We start from the raw sequence: 22783 nt of genomic DNA, 5'->3' as shown, positions 1-22783 counted from the left end.
CAATCAGCCAACAAAGGCTGCACAGATTATACTGACTTTTGTCGAATTTGAAAACCACCCTCTCAATGAAATAAAACATCTTAACATAATATGAGAACATGAGAACTAAATAGTAAAGCAAAAAACAAAATAATTTGGGAAATTCTGTCAGTGGAACCGTCCACTGTTTGGTGAGTTTCACCCCTCAGTCCCTACAGCCAGTTAGGGAAAGTGGGACAAAACTATTGGGGGGCAACAAGATAAACCCGAGGGGCTAACCCTGGAAGGAAGTGAACTACGATGGGCAAGCATAATTGGGAGTATTGGGGGTTGATGTTCCACCCTTGTTAACTCAATGGTGCTACATTGTCAAGGATAAATGTGTTAGCATATCGCAAACAAGTTCTACCTTGTTTTGTCCAGAGACCTTCTCCCACCAACCACAACATCACAAAGCAGTCGCATCCATTGAAGATTTGGGTGGGGAGGTAGTTATTTAGGTTGTCTCAGGGAAACAAAGTGGTGGGTACCTAGTAAAACGGGTATGAATGATGCATAGCCCAACCAAGACATGTAAAAAAAAAAAGAACTAAGACAATGGCTTCATCTCACCAACCGTCCAGGTTACTGTCCCAAGCATAATCATGACTCCAGAGAAGTCTTTCCAAATTCTCAAGTAGGTGATGTTCTCCGCCTTGGTGAACCCATTGCTCTCTCCCAGATAGGGCTGACTCAACGAGGTTGAATCTGGGTGATTTTGTTGGGCTGTCCGTGTGGTGACAGGCCTAGGCGGGATAGTAGCTCTGTAGAGAGGCAATTTGGTGACTTTGGCCATTGTAGGAAAAGGATACTTTTACTGGAGAGTTTTAGTTATTGGAGTCAATGCTTTACACTTCTGAAGCGTTATGGGAGCCAGGTCTGAGTAGATTTGGAATTGAGTGCCCTGATGTTCTAGACGTTCTTTCTGATGTGCGGCCTTTAGTATCGCTACTTGCGTCTGGTGATAATGGAGACGTAATATGATGTCTCTAGGCAGGTCACCTTCCCGTAGGGGCCGCAAAGCACGGTGAATCCGGTCGCATTCTAACCGTTCAGCAGGTAGATTAGGGACCAGTGATGTAAAAATATTGTCTATGGCAGAAGGGAGATCCATTACCGTTTCTGGGATGCCTCTTATGCGGAAATTGTTGTGCCTTGATCTGTTATCTGCATCCTCAATTTTGTCCCAAACCTCTTGTAGTTGTCCTTGAAGCTCCTGAATGTCGTTCTCATGAGCATCTAAGTCAGTTGTAATATAGTCTACTTTGTGCTCTAGAACGTCGGTTCTTTGCCCCAAGTCATGTAGCTGTTTAGCAATGTCCGCTGATATAGTAGTCGCCATGGCCGCCAGTTCTTGTTGGAGCATGGATTTAAACTTGTCGAGTAAGGCCGAGTCATCCAGAGGGCTTTGTGATGAAGCTGAGAGCGCAAGCTGTTGGGAGTCGCTCTCAAGCCAGGAATCCGCCTGCGAGGCCATTGAAGCCGAGGCTGGGGATCAGGGGCTAATCGGCTGTGACACAACGCTCCTCGTGGTGTAATGAGATGAGGTACGTGGGCCTTTCTTTTCCCGTCTGCGTCTTCTATTTGCCATCCGAGACCCCCCTTACTTCCGTGATATTTAGCCGTTCCCGACTTGCCCAATCGTGGCTTAAATCTGTGATTTTCCAAGGGTTTTAGTGCCCGATCGGTACGAGCGCGATTAAGGTGCGGCCATCTTGGATCGCTGCTCACCAGCGCCCCCCGAGTTGGATGGTTTTTAAGCAATTGAAGGAATACAGGGTTATGGAAGATAGCTCATAGTACAAGTTGATACAGGGACAGGAGTCAAGAAGGATTTTTTTCCCACTCTGAGGCAAATTGGAGAGGCTTCAGATGGGGTTCTTTGCCTTGCTCAGTATCAACTAGCAGTTAAGCAGGTTAAAATATAGACTTAAAAGGTTGAATATGATAGATGTGTGTCTTTTTTTTCCAACCTAACTTACTATTTTACTATGGTTTAGCAGTTTCAAAACACTTTAGAAATAAAAATAAAAAATAATAAAAAATAAAATAAATAATAATTAAAATAAAATATATATATATATACATATATAAAATAATCTGTACTTACAGAACAACTGTCCACACCACCTTGCATAAAACCAGCACACATCATTCTGGGACTAATCTGAATAGGGTAGAATTTTTTGCAGGTCTGGTCTCCAACAATGCTGACAGAGGCTTTTTGAAGCTGCCTTGACATTGAACCTGAAAGACACACAGACACAATAAGTGTGATACATATTTAGTGATATTGACACTACAGCTTTAACATTAACACTGTTCTATTGTTCTCCACTTCTATTCTGCTGGCTGTCAGCTTTGATACATAATAGGCCTTTTAAAGGGGTTGTTCACCTTTGAGTTAAATTTTAGTTAGAGTGATATTCTGATGCAATTTGCAAATGGTTTTAATTTTTTATTATTTGTGGTTTCTGAGCTTTTTATTCATCCGCTCTCCAATTTGCATTTTCAGCATTCATGCATTTATTTAAATGAGTGTATTTTTCTTCATTCCAAACACAACTCTGTTCTATTGATAGCTGAACGGGCGTCAATCGCAAAAAATGCAACATGCGTCTAGACAAAATAAAATTCAAATACAGTAAAATGCAACTCCGAATGCTCATGAGTACAACCAGGCAGAACATAATGGAATCAATTAACGAATGTTTATTTTCGCTCAAACTTACATGTTTAACGAAAAAAAACGCAAGAGCCCTAAATCACCTATGTGACCTTTAATTGTGCCTTTAATTGGGTTTGGCAAGATACGAAGAAGTACTCCTAAGCAATAGGCCATGCAATTTTGCATTGGACCACTAAAACAAGATCCTTAAGCCTTTTGGCCTTTATGCCAAAAGAATTTGCCTACCCCTGTCCACCAGAGTGCACTTCATCAATACCACATTATACAGAGATTGCCTTCTTTCAAGAAATAAGCAGATACTGTAGATGCAATCTTCCCATGTTGAAGTGGGGCACAAGCTAAATACAATTTGGGTAATCAACATAAGGCTAATGTTTTTCTACCAGTGGAGAAAATGCTACATACATGGCATTTAGTGCTATATGCACAATGTTCCATTATTAAAATGAACATATGGCATATTGAGTGCAGTACACGCATGAAATATACACTGTTTCCCATGCTAGAATGTGCTTGCTGTTCATCACCAAATTATGGCTACAAGCCTATGAATCTTCAGCATAACAGGAAAACATTTATACAGATATGTTAGAACTAGGTAACAATCAGTTACACTAGGTGCATATTTATTGGTTTTAAGAAAAACTAGCAAACATAGCAAATAGTTTCTGAATAAGCAGCAGTGGCATAAAAGCAAAAACATGAACCTTATCGAGGAGACGTTTTGCTAAAGAAAATGTAGGAGATATTATTACTTGCCCTGCTAGTCTTTGCTTCTGGAAACTGCTGCTCTTAATAAAAAAGTATTTTAGCTCAGCTGAAAACTCCATAGCCAACCTTTATGCGTCATTCTAAACCAACGCTCTTCCACCTGACACCCCACCTCATCTATAGCATCCTGCTCTGCACTGATCAATATGAACATGCACCTTTTTTTCCAACAGATTAGTGAGCTTAAGTGTGGGCTGGCTTTTCGGCATTCCCAGCAGCCCATTTACAATTTAAAAAGAGAAGCCCCTCGGCATTGGCCCGAACTCACAGATTGCCAGTCCACGCCTGGTCTAAACTGTTACAATATGCTACAGTTATTAACACAATTCTCAGCAGCATTAAAGGAATGTCACCAGCTGATCTATCCATTGTAACAGTTGACTTTAAAACACAGCAGCCTTCTTCTGCCCCACTTCTGCCTCTGCGTGCCTCAATTTATATTCTTGGACAGAACCCGCCCCCTCTCGTATAGCGTTGCGGGTGCAAGTATATAAAGAGGGGAACACGCCAGATTAGGGTCAGATGTGGGTAGAGGAGCAGTGGGTTAGGGTCGGGTTTGGGTCAAGATTTGCTAGACCCGCACATCACTACTAGGAGGGGAGTCACCATATCTGTAAACTGTTCTAAATGATACCTTGCTGAGCATAATCCCTGAGTTTCATTAAAGGCAGTTAGAATTGATACAATAGTTGCTAATATTCAACAGATGCTGCTGAGAAATGTATCCACTATTGCAGCAAATTGTAACAGTTCAGAATCTGCACCTGGATTACAGAGCTGCCAAACTGAACCACCAGAGACTTGAACATGAAACGTTAAAACTTACATTTTGGGGCAGTCCAAGATGGCCGCTGCTTGAGACTGCTCCGCCGCAACCAAATACTTTACCGCTAACGGAGGCATCCCATCTCCCTGATTTCCGGCGGAACTTGCCTTTTCCACTCTCGGGGCTCTTCTATGGCTAGTCAACGGTCCCGTAGACCCACTGGAGGTCGGAATACAGCCCCTTCAAACAGACCCACGCCGCCATGCTCAGTAAAGGATTTCCTGTCTGGGCCTAATAGAGCTGCGTCACCATCCTCTGCAGCCGATATGGATGCGGAACCGAGTCTATTTGATAGCCAGCAGTCGGAATCTTCACCACGGATCCAACAAACTCACTCCTCTGACGAGGTACTTTTGGACAAATTCAAAACTCTTTTGCAGCGTGAATTGACCATACAGCTGCCAAGATTACAGCAGATTTTACGAAACAAGTCGCTGAATTGGGCCAGCGCATTGCTGATACTGAAACTAAACTAGATGATGTTGTCACTGTTATTGATTCCCACGAGCAGGATATTATTACTTTACAAGCTCAACTACGTGAGGTTCAAGACAAGATTGAGGATCCTGACAATAGGTCCAGAAGGAACAACGTTCGGATTCGTGGATTGCCTGAGAGTATAACAGATCTTAAAGTGGCTATACCAGAGTTACTCCAGGACCTGGTTCCTGACATTCCTACCAATAGACTGGAGTTAGATAGAGTACATCGAGCTCTAAGACCTCGCAAGCCTGATGACCCACCGAGAGATGACATTTCCATCAGTCTCAGGTGGCTATCCTAGCATCGGCTCGAGCCAAAGGTAAATTGAGCTACCAAACCCATCCTTATCAGATCTACGCAGACTTGTCCCCGACAACACTTCAACGACGACGGAACATGGCTCCTATTACCGCTATCTTACAACAACGCAAGATTCCATATAGATGCCTTTTTCCATTTCGCTTACTGTTTACATATAGCAATAGACAACAGTCTATTTCTACCCTTAAGGAAGGCCACGCTGTTCTTACCAAATTAGGTTTGTCGGAGTCCACTGTGGGCGATGCTCCTAGGCTTACCAATTCACCATGTAAGCTTACCCCTATCTGGGAAAGGGTGAAATCTTCCTCACAGAGTTCGTCTTCTCAGAATCGTCATGAAGCTATGCCTCCTTGAAGAGACTTCTACGGTCCTGTCAGATTGGAGGGGGGTTTTTCTCTTTCTTACTGACTGGCCTCATTTACAGATCCATTCGAGATGTACCCTCGATATTACGGAACATTGTTGGTAGATATGATAATAACTGTTTATGTTACTTTTGCTTATGATAGTCATATAACCCTCTTTTACATGTTTTTCGTAACTGTGGTTATATTGATATGTAGCTTTTCGCTAATATACTATTGGGTTGATTAGTTCTTAGGGATAGATCTTTTTCTTAGTTCAAAAGTATTGGTTTGTTGATGCTTCCCCCCTTTTAGGTACAGGCTACATATGGTGCCCCAAGTGGCTGGTCCGGAGGGGGCTATTCCGGAGTTCCTGTATCCGTGTGAACATTCTGGAGCAAACCATTGCATATCTTTGGAGTTTATTTTGTGTTTTTATTTTTCTTTTTTGTTCATTTGTTATTTACCATTTTTTTCACCTCTACAAACCTCAAAAGGGAAAATACTCTTCCAGGGGATTTTTAGTATCCCACCGGTTGGCTCTGTGGTATTGGGTCCCTTACTGTTAGATATGGGCACTAGGACCTGTTTCAGGTGCATTTGTATTCGCTTTACTGTTTATTGCTACGATGTCTCTTAAGATTCTTAGCCATAATGTGCAGGGTTTTAATTCGCCAGTGAAACATTCTAAGGCCTTTGCCCATTATTCCTCCCTAGAGGCCGATATCCTCTGTTTACAGGAGACCCATTTCTCTCATGCTTCATATCCCAAGTATTTACATAACCGTTTCCCGAAAGTGTTAACTTCCAATAGCCCAACTAAAACTAAGGGGGTAGCTATCTGCTTCCATGCCAAGCTTCCTTTGGTGGTAGATAAGGTTATCTCTGATCGTGAAGGTCGCTATATTATTGCTAATACTCATATAGGTGACTCCCCCCTTACAATTGTCTCCTACTATACCCCTAATACCCAACAGCTAGAATTTTTAACTAGACTTTTTGATCTATGTAAACACAATCAAGTAGGTCATATGGTCATTTGGTGAGACTCAAATATGGTTTGGAACCAAAGGCTAGACCGTTTATCTCTTTTAGGGAACCAGAAGGTGGTGTCCCCTAACAAAGATATTCAACGCTTCAAAAACTTGATTTTAGATAACGGTTTCATAGATGCATGGAGGGAATTTAATCCAGAGGTCCGCCAATTCTCACATTATTCTGCGCCCCACAAGTTATCAACTAGAATCGACCATATCTTTCTTTCATCTACAACTGTCACTACTCTTCAATTTTCGAAGATGGTGAATACTAGTTGGTCGGATCATTGCCCGGTAATGGTTTCTTTGACACATATTTCACCTCACTCTACACCACGTCATTGGAGGTTAAATGAGTCTTTATTGAGCTATCCGGATATTGTTGCTAAAGTTAGAGATAACCTAAACTTATATTTTACTGACAACTTACCCTCAGTGTCTTCAAAAACCATATTATGGGAAGCCCATAAGCCTGTCATCCGAGGGATATTTATCCAAATAGGTGCCCAAAGGAAAAAAGTTGAGGAAAAAAGCAATAGATATCCTTGTTCGTGAATTAGACAGACTATCTGAACTCTATGTGCGCTTCCCAACAGAATCCCATTTAGCTCAACTCCAACAAACTCAAAGGGACTTAGACCTTCTTATGACGACGAATGCAGAGAAAACCCTGCGTTGGGCCAAACATAGATTGTTTTGTTCTATTGATAAGCCAGGTAGAATGTTAGCCCGCAAGCTGAATGAAAGGGATAAACCCATCTCAATTCATAGAATTAAGTCACCCCAGGGGTCTTTGACTGGTAACCCGCAAAAAATATCTGATATTTTTGCGACCTTTTATCAAAAGCTTTACACTAAACCTCCTCCTGTTTCAGATAGCACCTTTGGGAAATTTTTCAATAACCTGAACCTTCCTAAGCTTACAGTAGACCAGGCACAGTTTGTAGATGGTGCGATTTCGCTTGAAGAGGTTGCACAAGCTATTAAACAGTTAAAAACAAATACAGCCCCGGGCCTAGATGGATTAGCCAACATCTATTATAAGAAATTTTCCCTTGAATTAGCCCCCCATCTCACTACTATGCTCAATAGTCTTAAAGATGGCTCCAGATTTCACTCGGAATCTCTTCAAGCCAAAATATCTGCTATCCCTAAACCTGACACGAACCTATCCGATTGTAAGAATTACAGACCAATCTCGGTTCTCAATACAGACATTAAAATATTGGGGAAAATCCTAGCTACCCGAATTAACTCCTTTTTGCCCAGTATTATTCATAAAGATCAGGTAGGCTTCGTCCCGAGACGGCAGGCCTCTGACGCTACCCGGCGGCTGATCCTTCTCATAGAGCGAGCTAAAACAACAGATATTAAGTCTATGATTCTTAAATTAGATATTCGGAAGGCTTTTGACTCTTTATCCTGGGACTACCTATACTTTATCCTTAACAAATGGTGGTTTAGATGTGGGGTATTAAAGTGGGTGCAAGCCTTATACTCGTTCCCCTCCGCTGTAGTCAACATACTGGGATTTTCTTCTCAACCATTTCAAATCTATAGGGGAACGCGACAGGGGTGTCCTCTCTCCCCAACACTTTTCAATTTGGCAATTGAACCATTAGCTGTTGCAATTCGGGCTAATCCTGATATCCTGGGAATTGATACCGGAGGAGTTCATCATAAAATCAGCCTTTTTGCGGATGATCTAACCCTCATTATCTCTAGGCCCTTAATTTCTTTACCAAACCTTTATAATCTACTAGACACATTTAGCATAATTTCTGGTCTCCACATCAATCATGACAAAACAGAAGCCCTTAATATTAACTTGTCGAAAGACATAGAAAAGCTTCTACACCTTAATTTTGAATTTAATTGGCGACCTCACTATATCTCTCTATTGGGAATTAAATTGACCAACTCTTACGATTCTCTCTATAAGTTTAATTATCCGGCGATGTTTAAAACTTTATCCGACCTATTGGCGAAATGGAAAACTATTATATCTGTTTAGAACTCTTCCGGTTTTAATTCCTAGAGCCCACTTGGATCACTTTGAGTCCGCAATATTAAAGTTTGTATGGGCGAAAAAAAACCCCAGGGTGAACAAATCCACTCTCTATCGGCCTAAACACAAGGGGGGCTTGGGACTTCCTAAACTTTTATATTACTATAAAGCTGCTCAACTGTCTTAGATCTTGACTCTTCACACAGTGGACGACAGTCCTCATTGGGTTTCCTTGGAAGCTACCTTTACCTACCCTGTCTCTCCTGTAGCCTTGATTTGGTGCTCTTTGAAGGCGAGACCTACGGAAGCCAGTAGATGCTTACAATGCACTTTAAAACTTTGGGACTCATTACACACGAAATTAAACCTGAGATCTCCTCACACACCGGTGGCCCCACTATTTGGCAATCCACAGTTTGCTCCTGGTATCCAGATTTGTCAATTCCAATGGTGGGCCGACCAGAATGTCCGGGTTATAGGTCAACTTTGTTCCGCCTCTGGGCCTTATACTTTACAACAACTTTTAGAGAAGTTCTCTGTCCCTGAAAGGGGGCTTTTCCGTTTACGGCAAATATCCCATTTTGTCCACTCTCAATGGCACCCAGTTAATAGTCCAGATAAATTTGAAACGTTTTTTGAGAGATGGTGCCTTCGATCCCCTAATCCTCCGAAGGCAGTTTCATGTCCATATAGTAAATTTTTTGACCCTTCTTTACCCCAAGAGCTACCGTACATTTTAGCGTGGCATAGGGACTTAAATAGAGAATTAAACCCTGAGGACTGGGATCAGATTTGGACTACAGTTCGGAAATCTTCTAATAATGTGTCCTTACAGGAGGCTAATTATAAAGTACTTCTTCGTTGGTACCTGGTCCCAGCTTGAATCGCGAAATTCTCCTCCTCAGCTAGCCCCCACTGTTTCCGAGGGTGTGGGGAAACAGGTACAATGATTCATGTTTGGTGGACGTGCCCTAACGCCCCGAGGTTCTGGATTAGAATTCTCACTATGATGTTTTCTGTTTTTGGTGTTTCCATTCCCAGAGACCCTGGAATAGTTTTGCTAGGCTTAAGACCCCAAAACCTAAACAATGCACAGTTTCGTCTTTTCACTTCCATTATGACAGCAGCTAAGAGAACTTTGGCTGGGGCTTGGAAACAAAGATTGATTCCAATAGATCCAGTTAAAAATAGGGTAGACTGGATGATGTCTCAAGACAAAATGACAAGCATTTTGCTAGAGTCTTATGAGAAATTTTTGTTGACATGGGGTCCTTGGTTGGTATATCGACATGGGGTCGATATATCTAATATTCCCTTTTCTCTGTAAATGTCTACCAGGGTATTTTCAAAGTCAGAGTTGAAGTCTTGCTTCTAAATTTTATTTTAATTTTATTTATTTACTTATTTAATTTTTGTCCTGTCTCCTTTTTATTTTTTCAACCATTTATGTTGCTAAACGTTTGTTTGTATCATAACAGATATGTTCTTAAGATTGCAACTAGACGCGATTTTGTTTTCAAGATGTTTATTGTTACAAATTGTCTTCTATATCAATGTTGTAAAACAATAAAAACTTATTGACATAAAAAACTTACATTTTGGAAAAACAGTAAAAAAAGAAAAAATGAAAAGCAATTAAAAAGAGCCTTTATGTAATGACCATGTTGTCAGGAACCTTGCTCAGTGACTGTACCTTGCGGACGCACAGGTGAACTGGTGTTCATCAACGCCCTTTTGGGGCCCCGGGCTTTCTGCTGCGGAATCCAACAAGGAAGTGCATAGCAAAACCGTAAGCGAGGTACCAGCAGGGTTGTAGAGAAGACGTAGTCGAAGTCGGGCAAAAGGTTCAATGCAGGCAGCAGAAATTGTAGTCAAGAGTCAGGCAAAAAGTCAAAAACCAGGAATTCAAAAATATACAATGCTTCAGCAGGATCAGAAGAAACTGGAACCAGCTTGGGCATTTACAAAATGGAAAACTGGCCTTTTAAAGCAGTTCTGGCACCAGAAATTCAAATTTGGCGCCTTTGAGTGGCATCATGACGCTCTGCGGCCTCTGCGCCTGTGCACCTTAGCCTGGAAGAGATGCGCTGGGAGGTAAGCAATCTTGCCAATCTCCCGGCGCATCTTACAGTACCCCCCCTTCAGGAGTATCATCCGGGGGCTCCCAACACTTGTCTGGAAACTTCCTGTGAAAATGTCAGCAGCTCTTACCCAAGATCTCACTTTGGGTTCAAAACCCTTCCAATGGAATGAATATTGGATACTGCCTCTCACCCTCCTGGAATCCAGAATCTCTTGAACCTCGAATTCTTGGTGATCATGAAGAATAATGGGAGCCGGAGGAGGTTGATCAACCGAAAAATTATTCCTAACAAGAGGCTTGAGCAAAGACACATGAAACTAATTGGAAATGTTCATGTGGAAGGGAATTCTAAACGAAAAGATGCAGGATTAATCACCTCCTTAATCTTGAAGTGACCCACATAACAAGGTCCAAACTTGGGAGAAGGTAAACGAAGTTTGATGTGTTTTGTGGAAAGCCAGACAAAGTCTCCAGCCGAAACTTTCTGAGAAGAAGAAGCTTTCAGAAGAGATTGGTGGGCTTGGGATCAAATGGTTCTGAAATCACGAACAACAGCATCTGCCGCAGTAATCTCAGTCAGAAGGGCAGAAGGATTGTAGCCAAAGACAATGAAAAATGGAGAAGATCCCAGAGAGTCATGTCGTAAATTGTTGTGAGCAAACTCAGCCCAAGGAATAAGTTCAACCCAATCATCTTGGTTTACGAGAGATAAAGCATAGTAAAAACTGTTCCACGATTTGATTGGTCCTTTCAGTCTGGCCATTGCTTTGAGGATGGTAAGCTGAGGAAAAATTAAATTTGATCCCCAAATGTTTAGCAAAAGCACACCAGAATCTGGATACAAACTGTACCCCCCGATCTGACACAATGGACTGTGGGACACCATGTAAACGAAAAATCTCCTTAATGAAAATTTTAGCCAACCCAGCAGCAGAAGGAAGTTTTCTCAGAGGGATAAAATGAGCCATCTTAGAGAATCTATCAACGACTACAAGAATAGTAGTCATATCCAAGGATTTCAGCAAGTCCATGGAAACATCACACAAGGGTTGAGTGGGTACGGGTAAGGGTTGAAGAAAACCACAAGGTAAGGATCGAGGTGTCTTCTGTTGTGCGCACACAGTGCAGGCTGAGACAAAAAGTTTAATATCTTTGGTCAATGAAGGCCTCCAACAATACCTTGAAACAAAGTCAAGAGTCTTCTTGATGCCAGGATGTACGGAAATTTTAGAAGAATGTGCCCATTCGAGGACTTGGGCAACCCTTTGTTGCAGTACAAAAATCTTGCCTGGAGGACACTCAGGAGGATGTTCCGCATTAGACAAGTCTGACCAAGAAAAAGAAGTAGGTGCCACCACTAAGTTAGGGGAGATCATAGGTGCGGGTGGGATTGGATTCACTTCACCTTGAACAAAACACCTTGACAAAGCATTCGCCTTTGTGTTTTTCACACCAGGACGATATGAAAAAATTGAGTCTTGAGAAGAACAAAGCCCAACAGGCCTGACGAGGATTGAGTCTTCTAGCAGAAGAAATATATTTGAGGTTCTTATGGTCAGTCAAGATGGTGATATGCTCGTTAGCCCCTTCAACAAATGACGCCACTCCTCCAGTGCAAGCTTAACAGCCAAAAGTTTGCGGTTACCCACATTACAATTTGTGAGAGAAATAGGCACACGGATGAAGAGTCCCTTGGAACGGCCCCAACTCAGAAGCATCGACCTCCAAAATAAAGGGCCTGGCAGGGTCAGGATGAAGAAGAATTGGAGCAGAACCAAACAATCTTTAAGAGTCAAAAATGCCTCCTGAGCTTGTGAAGTCCAAGAAGGTTTGAAAGGTTTCTTTGTGAGAGCCATAATAGGAGCCACAGTCTTGATGAAAAATTCTTGATGAACTTATGTTGGATAGCTTTCAAACCTCTTAGAATGGGCCAATCCAGAACAGCAGAAACCTTAGCAGGATCCATCTCAAATCCGGAGGAAGAAATCACGAGATAGTGGACCTGTGAAACTCACACTTTTCAAGCTTGGCTTAAAGACAATTCTCCCTTAGTTTGAGAAGGACTTGTTTTACTTGGAAAAGATAATTAGATATAGAAGAAGAATAAACCAGAGTATCGTCCAAATAGACAATGCCACAAGTTTGTAAAAAATCACGAAGGACATCATTAATAAAAGTCTTGAAAGACAACGGGCGCGTTGCACAAGCCGAAGGGCATGACCAGACACTCATAATGGCCATCCCGGGTATTAAAGGCCGTCTTCCACTCATCGCCTTGGCAGATACGAATAAGGTTGTATGCATAGTTTCATAGTTAGTTACATAGTTAAATCGGGTTGAAAAAAGACAAAGTCCATCAAGTTCAACCCCTCCAAATGAAAATCCAACATCCATACACACACCCCCTCCATACTTTCACATAAATTATATATACCCATACCTATACTAACTATAGAGTTTAGTATCACAATAGCCTTTGATATTTTGTCTGTCCAAAAAATCATCCAAGCCATTCTTAAAGGACCAGTAACACCATTTTTTTTTATTTAAAAAATAAAAACTACACCCTCCAAATAATACTTATGTCCCACTGCATGTTGTATATTTACCTCAGATTAAGCATAAAATTGACCAAAAAATATCGCCTCCATGCTCTTCAATGCATTTTGAAAAAAGGCGAAAAGGTGATCAGCGCGCAGCCGACAGGTCTCCTCACAGGACTTCCGGAAGTCGCTTCATGAACAAGGAAATTGAAGGGCTGCTTCAGTGGATCACGGAACGGCTGGGGGAGAGGCACACACGTGTAAGGGCTGCTTCAGATGATCGCGGGGGAGAGGCACAGCTGATGGAATGGCTGCATTAAAGGATTGCCAAAGTATGTGGAAGAAGGTTGAGAGAGATAGGAGGTGGGGGAAGGCTGAGAGAGAGACGGGTATGGAGGTGGGAGAAGGCTGCTGTATGTGAAAGGCACTGCTAGGAGATAGGAACGGAGGTGGTGGAAGGCTGCTGTATGTGAAGGAAACTGCTGGGAGACAAGAACGGAGGTGGGGGAAGGCTGCAGCATGCGGAAGAAAAGACTGAGGGAGACAGTAACGGAGGTGGCGGCAGGCTGCTGTATGTGAAGGGCACTGCTGGGAGAAGGGAACGGAGGTGGGGGAAGGCTGCTGTATGTGAAGGGAACTGCTGGGAGACAAGAATGGAGGTGGGGGAAGGCTGCAGCATGCGGAAGAAAAGGCTGAGAGAGACAGTAACGGAGGTGGGGGCAGGCTGCTGTATGTGAATTGTGAAGGGAACTGCTGGGAGACAGGAATGGAGTGAGGGGGGGAGCTGTGGTATGTGGAGGGAAAGACTGAGAGAGAGAGGAATGCTGAGGAAACACTTTGTAGAGAGAAAGGCTGTATAAGGAGAACACTTAGACTTTGACAGCCAATAAGATGCTTACAGGTAACTAATGGTTGCTATGTGACGTCACTTCCGGAAGTGACATCACAAATCAGGAAGCTGGAACCCAAAGAACAGGAAGAGGCTCACGGCGGCGCGCAGGCAGGGTTGAAAATGCTTTTCTAGTGCTACAAGATGGCGTGGCCCCTTGGACTCCATGAGAAAGCTGCGGTTTGAATTTTTTCCATTTTCCTTACTAGAAAGCAGGATGCAGCTGCAAATTGGGTGTTATTAATGTAAGTACATTAACTTTGTCTGGGTTCTCGAAAGGTGTTACTGGTCCTTTAAAGGCATTAACTGAATCAGCCATCACAACATCACCTGGCAGTGCATTCCACAACCTCACTGTCCTGACTATGAAGAACCCCCTACATTGCTTCATATGAAAGTTATTTTCTTCTAGTCTAAAAGGGTAGCCTCTTATATGGTGATCCACATGGGTAAAAAGGTCCCCTGCTATTTGTCTATAATGTCCTCTAATGTACTTGTAAAGTGTAATCATGTCCCCTTGCAAGCGCATTTTTTCCAGAGAAAACAACCCCAACCTTGACAGTCTATCCTCATAATTTAAATCTTCCATCCCTCTAACCAGTTTAGTTGCACATCTCTGCACTCTCTCCAGCTCATTTATATCCCTCTTAAGGACTGGAGTCCAAAACTGCACTGCATACTCCAGACGAGGCCTTACCAGGGACCTATAAAGAGACATAATAATGTTTTCATCCCTTGAATTAATGCCCTTTTTTAATGCAAGACAGAACTTCATTTGCTTTTGTAGCCACAGAATGACACTGCCCAGAATTAGACAACTTGTTATCTACAAAAACCCCTAGATCCTTCTCATTTAAGGAAACTCCCAACACACTGGCATTTAGTGTATAACTTGCATTTATATTATTTTTACCAAAGTGCATAACCTTGCATTTATCAACATTGAACCTCATTTTCCAGTTTGCTGCCCAGTTTCCAGCATCCTGCATGGAACCTATAGTTCTGCACAATTTAGTATCATCTGCAAAAATAGAAACATTACTTTCAATGCCCATCACAAGGTCATTAATAAACAAGTTGAAAAGCAAGGGACCTAGTACAGAGCCCTGCGGTACTCCACTAACAACAATTAGAAAATGTTCCATTTACCACCACTCTTTGTAGTCTATATTTTAGCCAGTTCTCTATCCAGGTACAAATACTATGTTCCAGGCCAACATTCCTTAATTTAACCAGTAACCTTTTGAGTGGCATTGTATCAAATGCTTTAGCAAAGTCTATGTAAATCACATCCACTGCCATCCCAGAATCAAGGTCCCTGCTTACCTTCTCATAAAAAGAAATTAAGTTAGTCTGGCAAGATCTATTACGCATAAAACCATGCTGGTACACACTCATAGTATTATGATTTGCTATAAAGTCCAGTATTATCTTTTATTAACCCTTCGAAAAGCTTTCCTACCACTGACATCAGACTAACTGCCCTTTAGTTTTGAGGCTGTGAACTGGATCCTTTTTTGAATAGAGGCACCACATTAGCAATTCGCCAGTCTCTCTGCACTATGCCAGACCTCAATGAATCCTGAAAAATTAAGTAAAGAGGTTTGGCAATCACAGAGCTAAGCTCGCTAAGTACCCTGGGATGAATACCATCTGGCCCCAGGACTTTGTTTATCTTAACATGTTCTAGTCTCTTTTGAATTTCCTCATGTGTGAACCATGCATCATTAGTTGTTTTACTAGAATTGGGACTATTAAGAAGGAAAGCTTCATTAACTGGTTCCTCATTTGTGTAGACAGAAAAAAATATTTCAGAATCTGCGCTTTTATTTTGTTTTCATCAAACAGCTGACCCCCCTCTGATACTAAAGGTCCCACCACTTCCTGCTTCATTTTTTTACTATTAACATATTTTTAAAAAATTTGTGATTCTTTTTACTGCTTGCTGCAATATCCTTTCCCATATCAATTTTAGCTTGCCTTATAGCTTTTTTGCATGATTTATTGCCCTGCTTGTACCTTATAAATGATTCGCCTGTCCCAGCTAACTTGAAAGCCTTAAAAGCACATCTTTTCTTACCCTCCTCAACACCAACACTTCTATTGAACCAAAAAGGTTTTGCTTTGCAACGACGTTCATTGTGCCCCGTAAGTCTAGCTTGGTGAAGACTTTGGCTCCTTTTAGTCTGTCAAACAAGAGGTAACGGATAACGATTCTTTACTGTTATTTTGTTCAAGGCCCGGAAATCATTGTATGGTCTAAGAGTACTATCCTTCTTCTGAACAAAAAAGAAACCAGCTCCGGCTGGAGAAGTGGATTTCCTGATGAACCCTTTAGAAAGATTTTCTTGAATGTATTCTTTCATGGCTTAGGTCTCAGGCACGGAAAAGGGATATGTCCTTCCCCTAGGAGGAATGGAGCCAGGAATCAGATCTACAGGACAATCGAATCATATGGACAATGAGGAGGTAGGACTTCAGCATTCCTCTTCTCAAACACATCCCCAAATCTTTTTAGGCATCGGGAAGAGAAGGATTTGATGCTGGAAGCAGCGAAGAGACGGCTACAGGAATAACAGCAGAGAAAATACAATTGGAAAGGCAAAATGAGCTCCAGGCCATAAGTTCCCCAGTAGACCAATCAAACCAAAACCAAAAATGGAAGGATTGTGAAGTTGGAGCCAAGGAAATCCCAAGATGATGGGTGTCTCAGGACAATCAATTAGCAGGAAGGAGATCTCCTTTTCAAATGTAACCAAACAGGAATTTGTGATTAAGGAGAGAATAAATTGTAATAGTATGTTGATATATTTGATACAATGTGTGTGTGGTCTGTAATATGTAGGGAGAATGATTAGGAAACTGAAAATGAGGTTCTCTGAACATTTAAGAAATATAAAAAAAGGGCTAAAAACCCACTCCTTGTCAAATCACTGCAGAGAATGCCATAATGGAAGTTCTGAGGGGTTAAGAATAATGGGCATTGAAATGGTTGATGAGAATGAGAGGGGTGGAGATAGGGTTAATAGGCTGAGGAGACAGGAAACCCACTGTATTTATAAATTAAACACAATGGTGCCGAATGGTTTGAATGTGGATATAGATCTCGCAGCATCCATGGTTTAAATTTATTGTTTAGTGTTATGTAATTGAATATGAATATTTTTTAAATGTGGATATAGACCTAGCAGCATGTATGGTGTGAGTTAATTGTTTAGTGCTATGAATTGATTTTGAACATGTTTTAAAATGGTTTTAAGAAAATGTAATAGTGAATTTAATCGGTTTTAAATTAATTTATGATGGGGTTATGATATTCAATAAAATGTATAAAAATATTTTAGGGAAGGGTTAACAATGGTAAGGGTTAATGATGACCAGTATAAGGGGAAAGAAAGTGATGTAGAAGACATGCAGTCCTTGAGAAAGCGGATCGAATTCCGTGAAACGCGTTGGACAAGAGCGAGGAGTCCGTTTATCTGTCTGAAGTCCCTCCGCAAATGAGTGTTAAACAAGAGAGCTCGAGATCCTGACCATAGAAAGATTATTTGCCGGCACAGTTCTGATTCCGAGCACTGGACACACACAGAGTGGGACTGAGAAGAACACATACGGACAGATAAGAAATTTATATGCGATATTGAAATTTTTTATCCTGTGAGTGTAACTTTTTATGCAGGGGTATGTTGAACTACAACTAAATACTGCACTTAGAAAAGATCCTTTGTCTCTTTGCCTTTTTATTTCTTTTACTACAGATTTCTATATACTTGGAGCGGGAGTACTCCAACACTAAAAGCTGCAGAGCGGGGAAACTAACATTATTGAAACAAACAGTGATTCCCAGTAACCTCATCTCTAGGAGCGCCGCAGGTGTTAAATTGATCTCCTTTTCATGAAGACTGCCCAGGAATTAGGACAGGAGCAGTGGCAAAGGTGAGAACACCTGGTGAAATTGGTCTGCCATCCACAGCCCGTGCAGAAAGAGGAATAGGACACAGACCACAGGATTTAGCAAAGGAATTATCAATGAAGTTTCCCGCTGCTCCGGAATCCAGAAGAGCTTGGCAGGAAAATGTACCAGATTAGGTGGACAGGGAAGCAGGGAGAAATGAACGAGATTCTGAGGTCTGGTAGGACAGGATCTAAGCATGTCATGTAAGGCCGCAATACGTACAGAGACCAGAGTTTCTCCTACTGATTCTCTCTTCGGGAGTTAAGTGCGTAGCTCCAATCTACATAGGTTCATCACAAACCGGTGGTGTGGGAGCCACATGAGGAGGAAACTCAGATCAAAGGTTGTAACCAGAGGTTTGCAGGCACAAAGCTTAAGTGAAGACTTCTCCCTCATCCTGGAATAAATCTTAACAATGAAAATAACGTAGATCTTGAGTAACTGGCTCGTCTTTAAGGTCCTCACAAAGCCCCCTCCAGAAGGCTGCAATAAGCGCATCATTGTTCCATGACACTTCTGCAGCCACAGTCCAGAAATTTATAGTATATTCGGAGGCCGTATTCGATCCTTGATCGATCTTCACGAGCCTGTCTAAGGCATTAAGTTTCCGACCCTGGACATCAAAAATTTGCTGAAAAGTGGAAAGAAAGGCCGTGGAGTCATTTACCAGGGGGTCGTCTCTATCCAATAACGGAGAAGCCCAAGCAAGGGCCTTCCCCTTCAGAAGGATGATAATATAGGAAACTTCAGCCTTTTCAGAAGTAAATTGATCCAGAGCCATATCGAACGGGATTTTGCATTGCGTCAGAAAACCACAACAAACATCCGGATCACCCCCAAAATGAAATGGAGCAGGAATCTTGGGTACTTTAGCAGGCATAGACTGAGAAGAGTGAGCCGCAGACCCCAAAATATGAAGTGACTCAAGACGAGACATTATGTGCTGTAATGCTTGAGTGAGATGAGCCTGTTGAGTCTCCTGGCTGTCCAGACGCTTCTTCGAGGAAGCAGCAGCCTGGAAAGGTTCCATATTGGCCCAAGCTAACTGTAATGACCATGTTGTCAGGAACCTTGTTCAGTGACTGTACTTTGCGGACGCACAGGTGTTCACCGACGCTCTTTTGGGCCCCCGGGCTTTCTGCTGCGTAATCCAACAAGGAAGTGCAGAGCTAAACCGTAAGCAAGGTGCCGGCAGGGTTGAAGAGAAGACGTAGTCGAAGTCGGGCAAAAGGTTCAAGGCAGGCAGCGGAAATCATAGTCAAGAGTCAGGCAAAAACCAGGAATTCAAAAACATACAACGCTTCAGCAGGATCAGAAGAAACTGGAACCAGCTAGAGCATTTACAAGATGGAAAACTGGCCTTTTAAAGCAGTTTTGGCACCAGAAATTCAAATTTGGCGCCTTTAAGTGACGTCATGGCGCTCTGCGTCACGACGCAGGCGTCATGATGCTTATCGTCAATTGCAGACATCACTGGGGACCGAAATGCGGAAGTGCGCGCCTGTGCACCATCAGCATGGAAGAGACGTCCTGGGAGGTAAGAGATCTTGCCAATCTGGCACGTCTTACACTTTATTTCTGATGAACAATCTGAAAACAACTAAACTAAATAGTGTTTGGAAGGTGAACAACCCATTTAAGAAATACGAAGGTATCAAATTTTAACAGTTGGAGAGTCAGCGACTCCCTCTTACTTAAAGGACAAGGAAAGTATTTTTTTTTATCCCCCATGATTGTAAAGTCCACCCTATGAAGTACCTGGTCGCTAGGTTTTTTAGTGCAAAATCCGTTCTGTTCTCCTGTTCCGCATCCTAGTCTGTAAATGAAGCACATCGTTATCAGCGCCGACATTTTCTTTCTTCAAGATGGCGCCGGTTGTTCATATGCGCATGCGCCAAATCTATTACGCGCATCACGTGCGCGAGCGTCACAGTAAAGTAAAAAAAAAAAACGGATCCTAACAAGTAACAGGCAGTCCGGCAAGGCGTCACCATAGCAACCGTTTAGACGTGTTGCTATTGGTGCGCGCATACAAGTGGGAGGGCACAAGGACAAGCTTCGTGCACAGTTTGCACGTCCTCCTGCTCTGTTAGCTTGTTCACATATGAGCTCTACTGCGCATGCGCTCCCTTTGAACGCTTTCAGTGCGCAGAATCCTCTGCCTTTGTCTGTGTTGAGATCGGATGCATCATGGGATTTTTTTACACAGTACTGTGCGGTTATTTCTGTAAGCAGCCTGCAGATGTCACCAAAGGCTATACACAGAGACGATTGGAAGGCAAGGCTGACTACACAAAAGGTATGCCTATATCTGAAGCAGGATTTATGTATACACTTTCCTTGTCCTTTAACTGTTCCTGGGAAACATAAAATTGTGAAAAATTAAAACGTGTTACTTTTGTTTTAGAAAAAGGGTAAAAAAAATAAGAATCAATTGAATAAAGTAATTATTGTTCTAATTGAAACAAAGGAACTAAAAACAATGTGTTTGCAAGGTGACCAACCCTTTTAACCCTTTGGTGGACTGCTAGTTTCACTGTTTGTTAAATATGACTCAAAGTTGGATGCAACATTTTGTAAAAACTATTTTTGTATGTCTATGGTATAAATTAGTGAAAACCTGACCTGGTATTTTTTTTTATTTTTTTTTAATAACCATACGCCATTAAAATAGTTTTAATAGGACAGTTTTGTGGGATATGCCATCTACCTGTCTGCTATGTAACACATTCTGGCTTAAAACTATTTTAATGCAGTATGGTTAAAAAACTATTTTTTGCACTGTGAAATACTTGTTGCCTAAATGATTATAAACCCATCTACTGCGTAATTATAGTGGTGGCATCTAAGTTTATCTCCTTTGTTTTAACAGCTTTCTATTACCTTTGAATAGCTAGCCTTTGGGTGCTTTTCTTGCTTACCTCCTTCCTTGGTAGAGCCCCAGCCTGTGATGAAACATCTAGTTCCCTCTGGAAAGATATGGCTGGTGTCTGGAAGGCATATAGGCCTAATGAGGTTTGTGTAGGTGAGAGGTGAAGGCAATTCCAGAAGGGCAACATCATTATCCAGAGTGTAGACATTGTAGAATGGATGCTTGTGAATGCGGAAGATCTTTTCTACTCTTCCCTCCACTCCATTTAGAAATGGAGTACCCAGATATGCTGCCCATAGCTTAGGGTCACTGTAACTGTGATTGATTGAGTTTATTAAAAAAAAGACAAGATATATATTATGAAATCTCTCAATGCAGACTATAGAGGTTTCTCCTGTTGCAGTCATTAAATCATAACAAAAGGAAAAAATGCATTATTATATTGTTGAAATACAGACATTTTATTTCATTGGGTTTTTTTTCACTGATTTTGCTTATTATTTTTGTTAGCTCTGCAGGCCATCTATTTCAACCATAATCTCTTTTGAACTTACATGTCAAAGCAGTGAGCAACAGAAAGCAGCCAACGGTCAGAAATCAGAACTGCTCCACACTTATGTTCCTTCCTCCTTAGCCAGAGGCTGACTTGCCAAGGCCATTCTCCCCGTACAGAACCACTTCCACCCACTATCTTGTTATACGGTAGTACAGGTGCAAAGCCACAATCTAAAAGAAAGGGGTAGATATAGAGAAATAAAGAGAAACAAGAGCTTATTTAAGACAAATGTGTGTATGTATGCATGTATATATTTTTCCCTGAGGAAGGTTCTAGTATGGAACTGAAACGTCGGATAAAATAAACCTGATATAATCAGCAACATTGCCTTTTTAAATTTTTTGTTTTCTCTGGGAGTGCCGTCACCTGCATATATATATATGCGCACAGGTATGGGATCTGTTATCCAGAATGCTCAGGACCAGGTCCTTTCTGGATAATGGATCTGTAAGGACCATCTGGGATTTGAACACTTGGGACTGGGGTTGCTGGACTTTAAGTGCACTTACCAAGTGAGCCACTGGAGGCTCTTGGGGCTGGTCCTGATCCTGTTGTAGTGATCCTGTATCTTGTTACGTTTCCAGTTTGTCTCCTCCCTTCTTGTTACCCTCATGTGTTTCCCCAGTCACCATGGCCAGCATTCACCACATGGGTTAATTCCCCCTGCTGGCCAGTGGACAGGATCTCCCCCTAATAGTTCAAAGTTCTGCTTCCTCCTCTCCCCTTCGTCTTTTTTGTCCTGTCTGGGCCAGGGAGAGGAGAAGAGAAAATGAAAATTTCTTTTTCTGCACAAGTTCAGGAAGAGCCTAAAAGAGCTCCCTAGGTTTGGGGTTAGCTTGGGTTACTTACAAGAGCGGGACCCTCCTCCCGCTTGCGGGTCAGGAAGGGTGCCTGAGCAGAGTCGCAGGCTGGAGCGCCGCTTAGGAGGACCAAGAGCAAGGCTAAGTCCTCCCGCTTGTCGGGTCAGGCGATGCTGAAAGCTCGGGAGACTGCGCCAGGGTAAGTGCTGTGAAGCCGGTCCGTTTCTGGAGCGAGTGCGGTAACTGTGGCGCAGCCGGAAGTTACGTCATCGGCGGAAGTTGCCTGTCGGCCATTTTGTTTATGGGCAAATAGCGCTTATACGCGCTTAAGCAGTGTGAAGTGCCAGAAGCAGAAAATTGGCGCCAAATTAGGCGTTCATTACCTGTGAGCAGGATTCACTTTAAATTATGCAGCATGGGGAATAAGATGTTTTAAGTATCCAGAGTGCTGCTGCCTCTATTTAAAAAATCGATCACTTCCTGTGGGGTGCCATTTCAAAAGCAGTAATACTGAAAGGATAGAGCACCTGTTACAGGTATGTGTGGGGGCATTTTCAGCTTGAAAAAATCTAGTTTTTACTATGATAG

General features: G+C 42.2%; 1 protein-coding gene across 1 annotated transcript in view; it reads right to left on the bottom strand.

Annotated features, from left to right (window-relative positions):
* Positions 1-22783, bottom strand: part of tmprss9.L (transmembrane serine protease 9 L homeolog) — a 91704-nt gene that overhangs the window by 12610 nt on the left and 56311 nt on the right. Inside the window, exons 17-19 of the mRNA XM_018253950.2 lie at positions 21394-21565; positions 20889-21154; positions 2129-2265 (exon numbers count right to left, since the gene is read on the bottom strand). Of these exons, the coding sequence (XP_018109439.1) occupies positions 2129-2265; positions 20889-21154; positions 21394-21565 (575 nt within the window). The remainder of the gene's footprint in view (positions 1-2128; positions 2266-20888; positions 21155-21393; positions 21566-22783) is intronic.

The sequence above is a fragment of the Xenopus laevis genome, chromosome 1L, assembly GCF_017654675.1.
Source record: "Xenopus laevis strain J_2021 chromosome 1L, Xenopus_laevis_v10.1, whole genome shotgun sequence".
NCBI lineage: Eukaryota > Metazoa > Chordata > Amphibia > Anura > Pipidae > Xenopus > Xenopus laevis.
The sequence above is the reverse complement of the archived record's forward strand: the minus strand, read 5'-3'. Positions and strand labels throughout refer to the sequence as shown.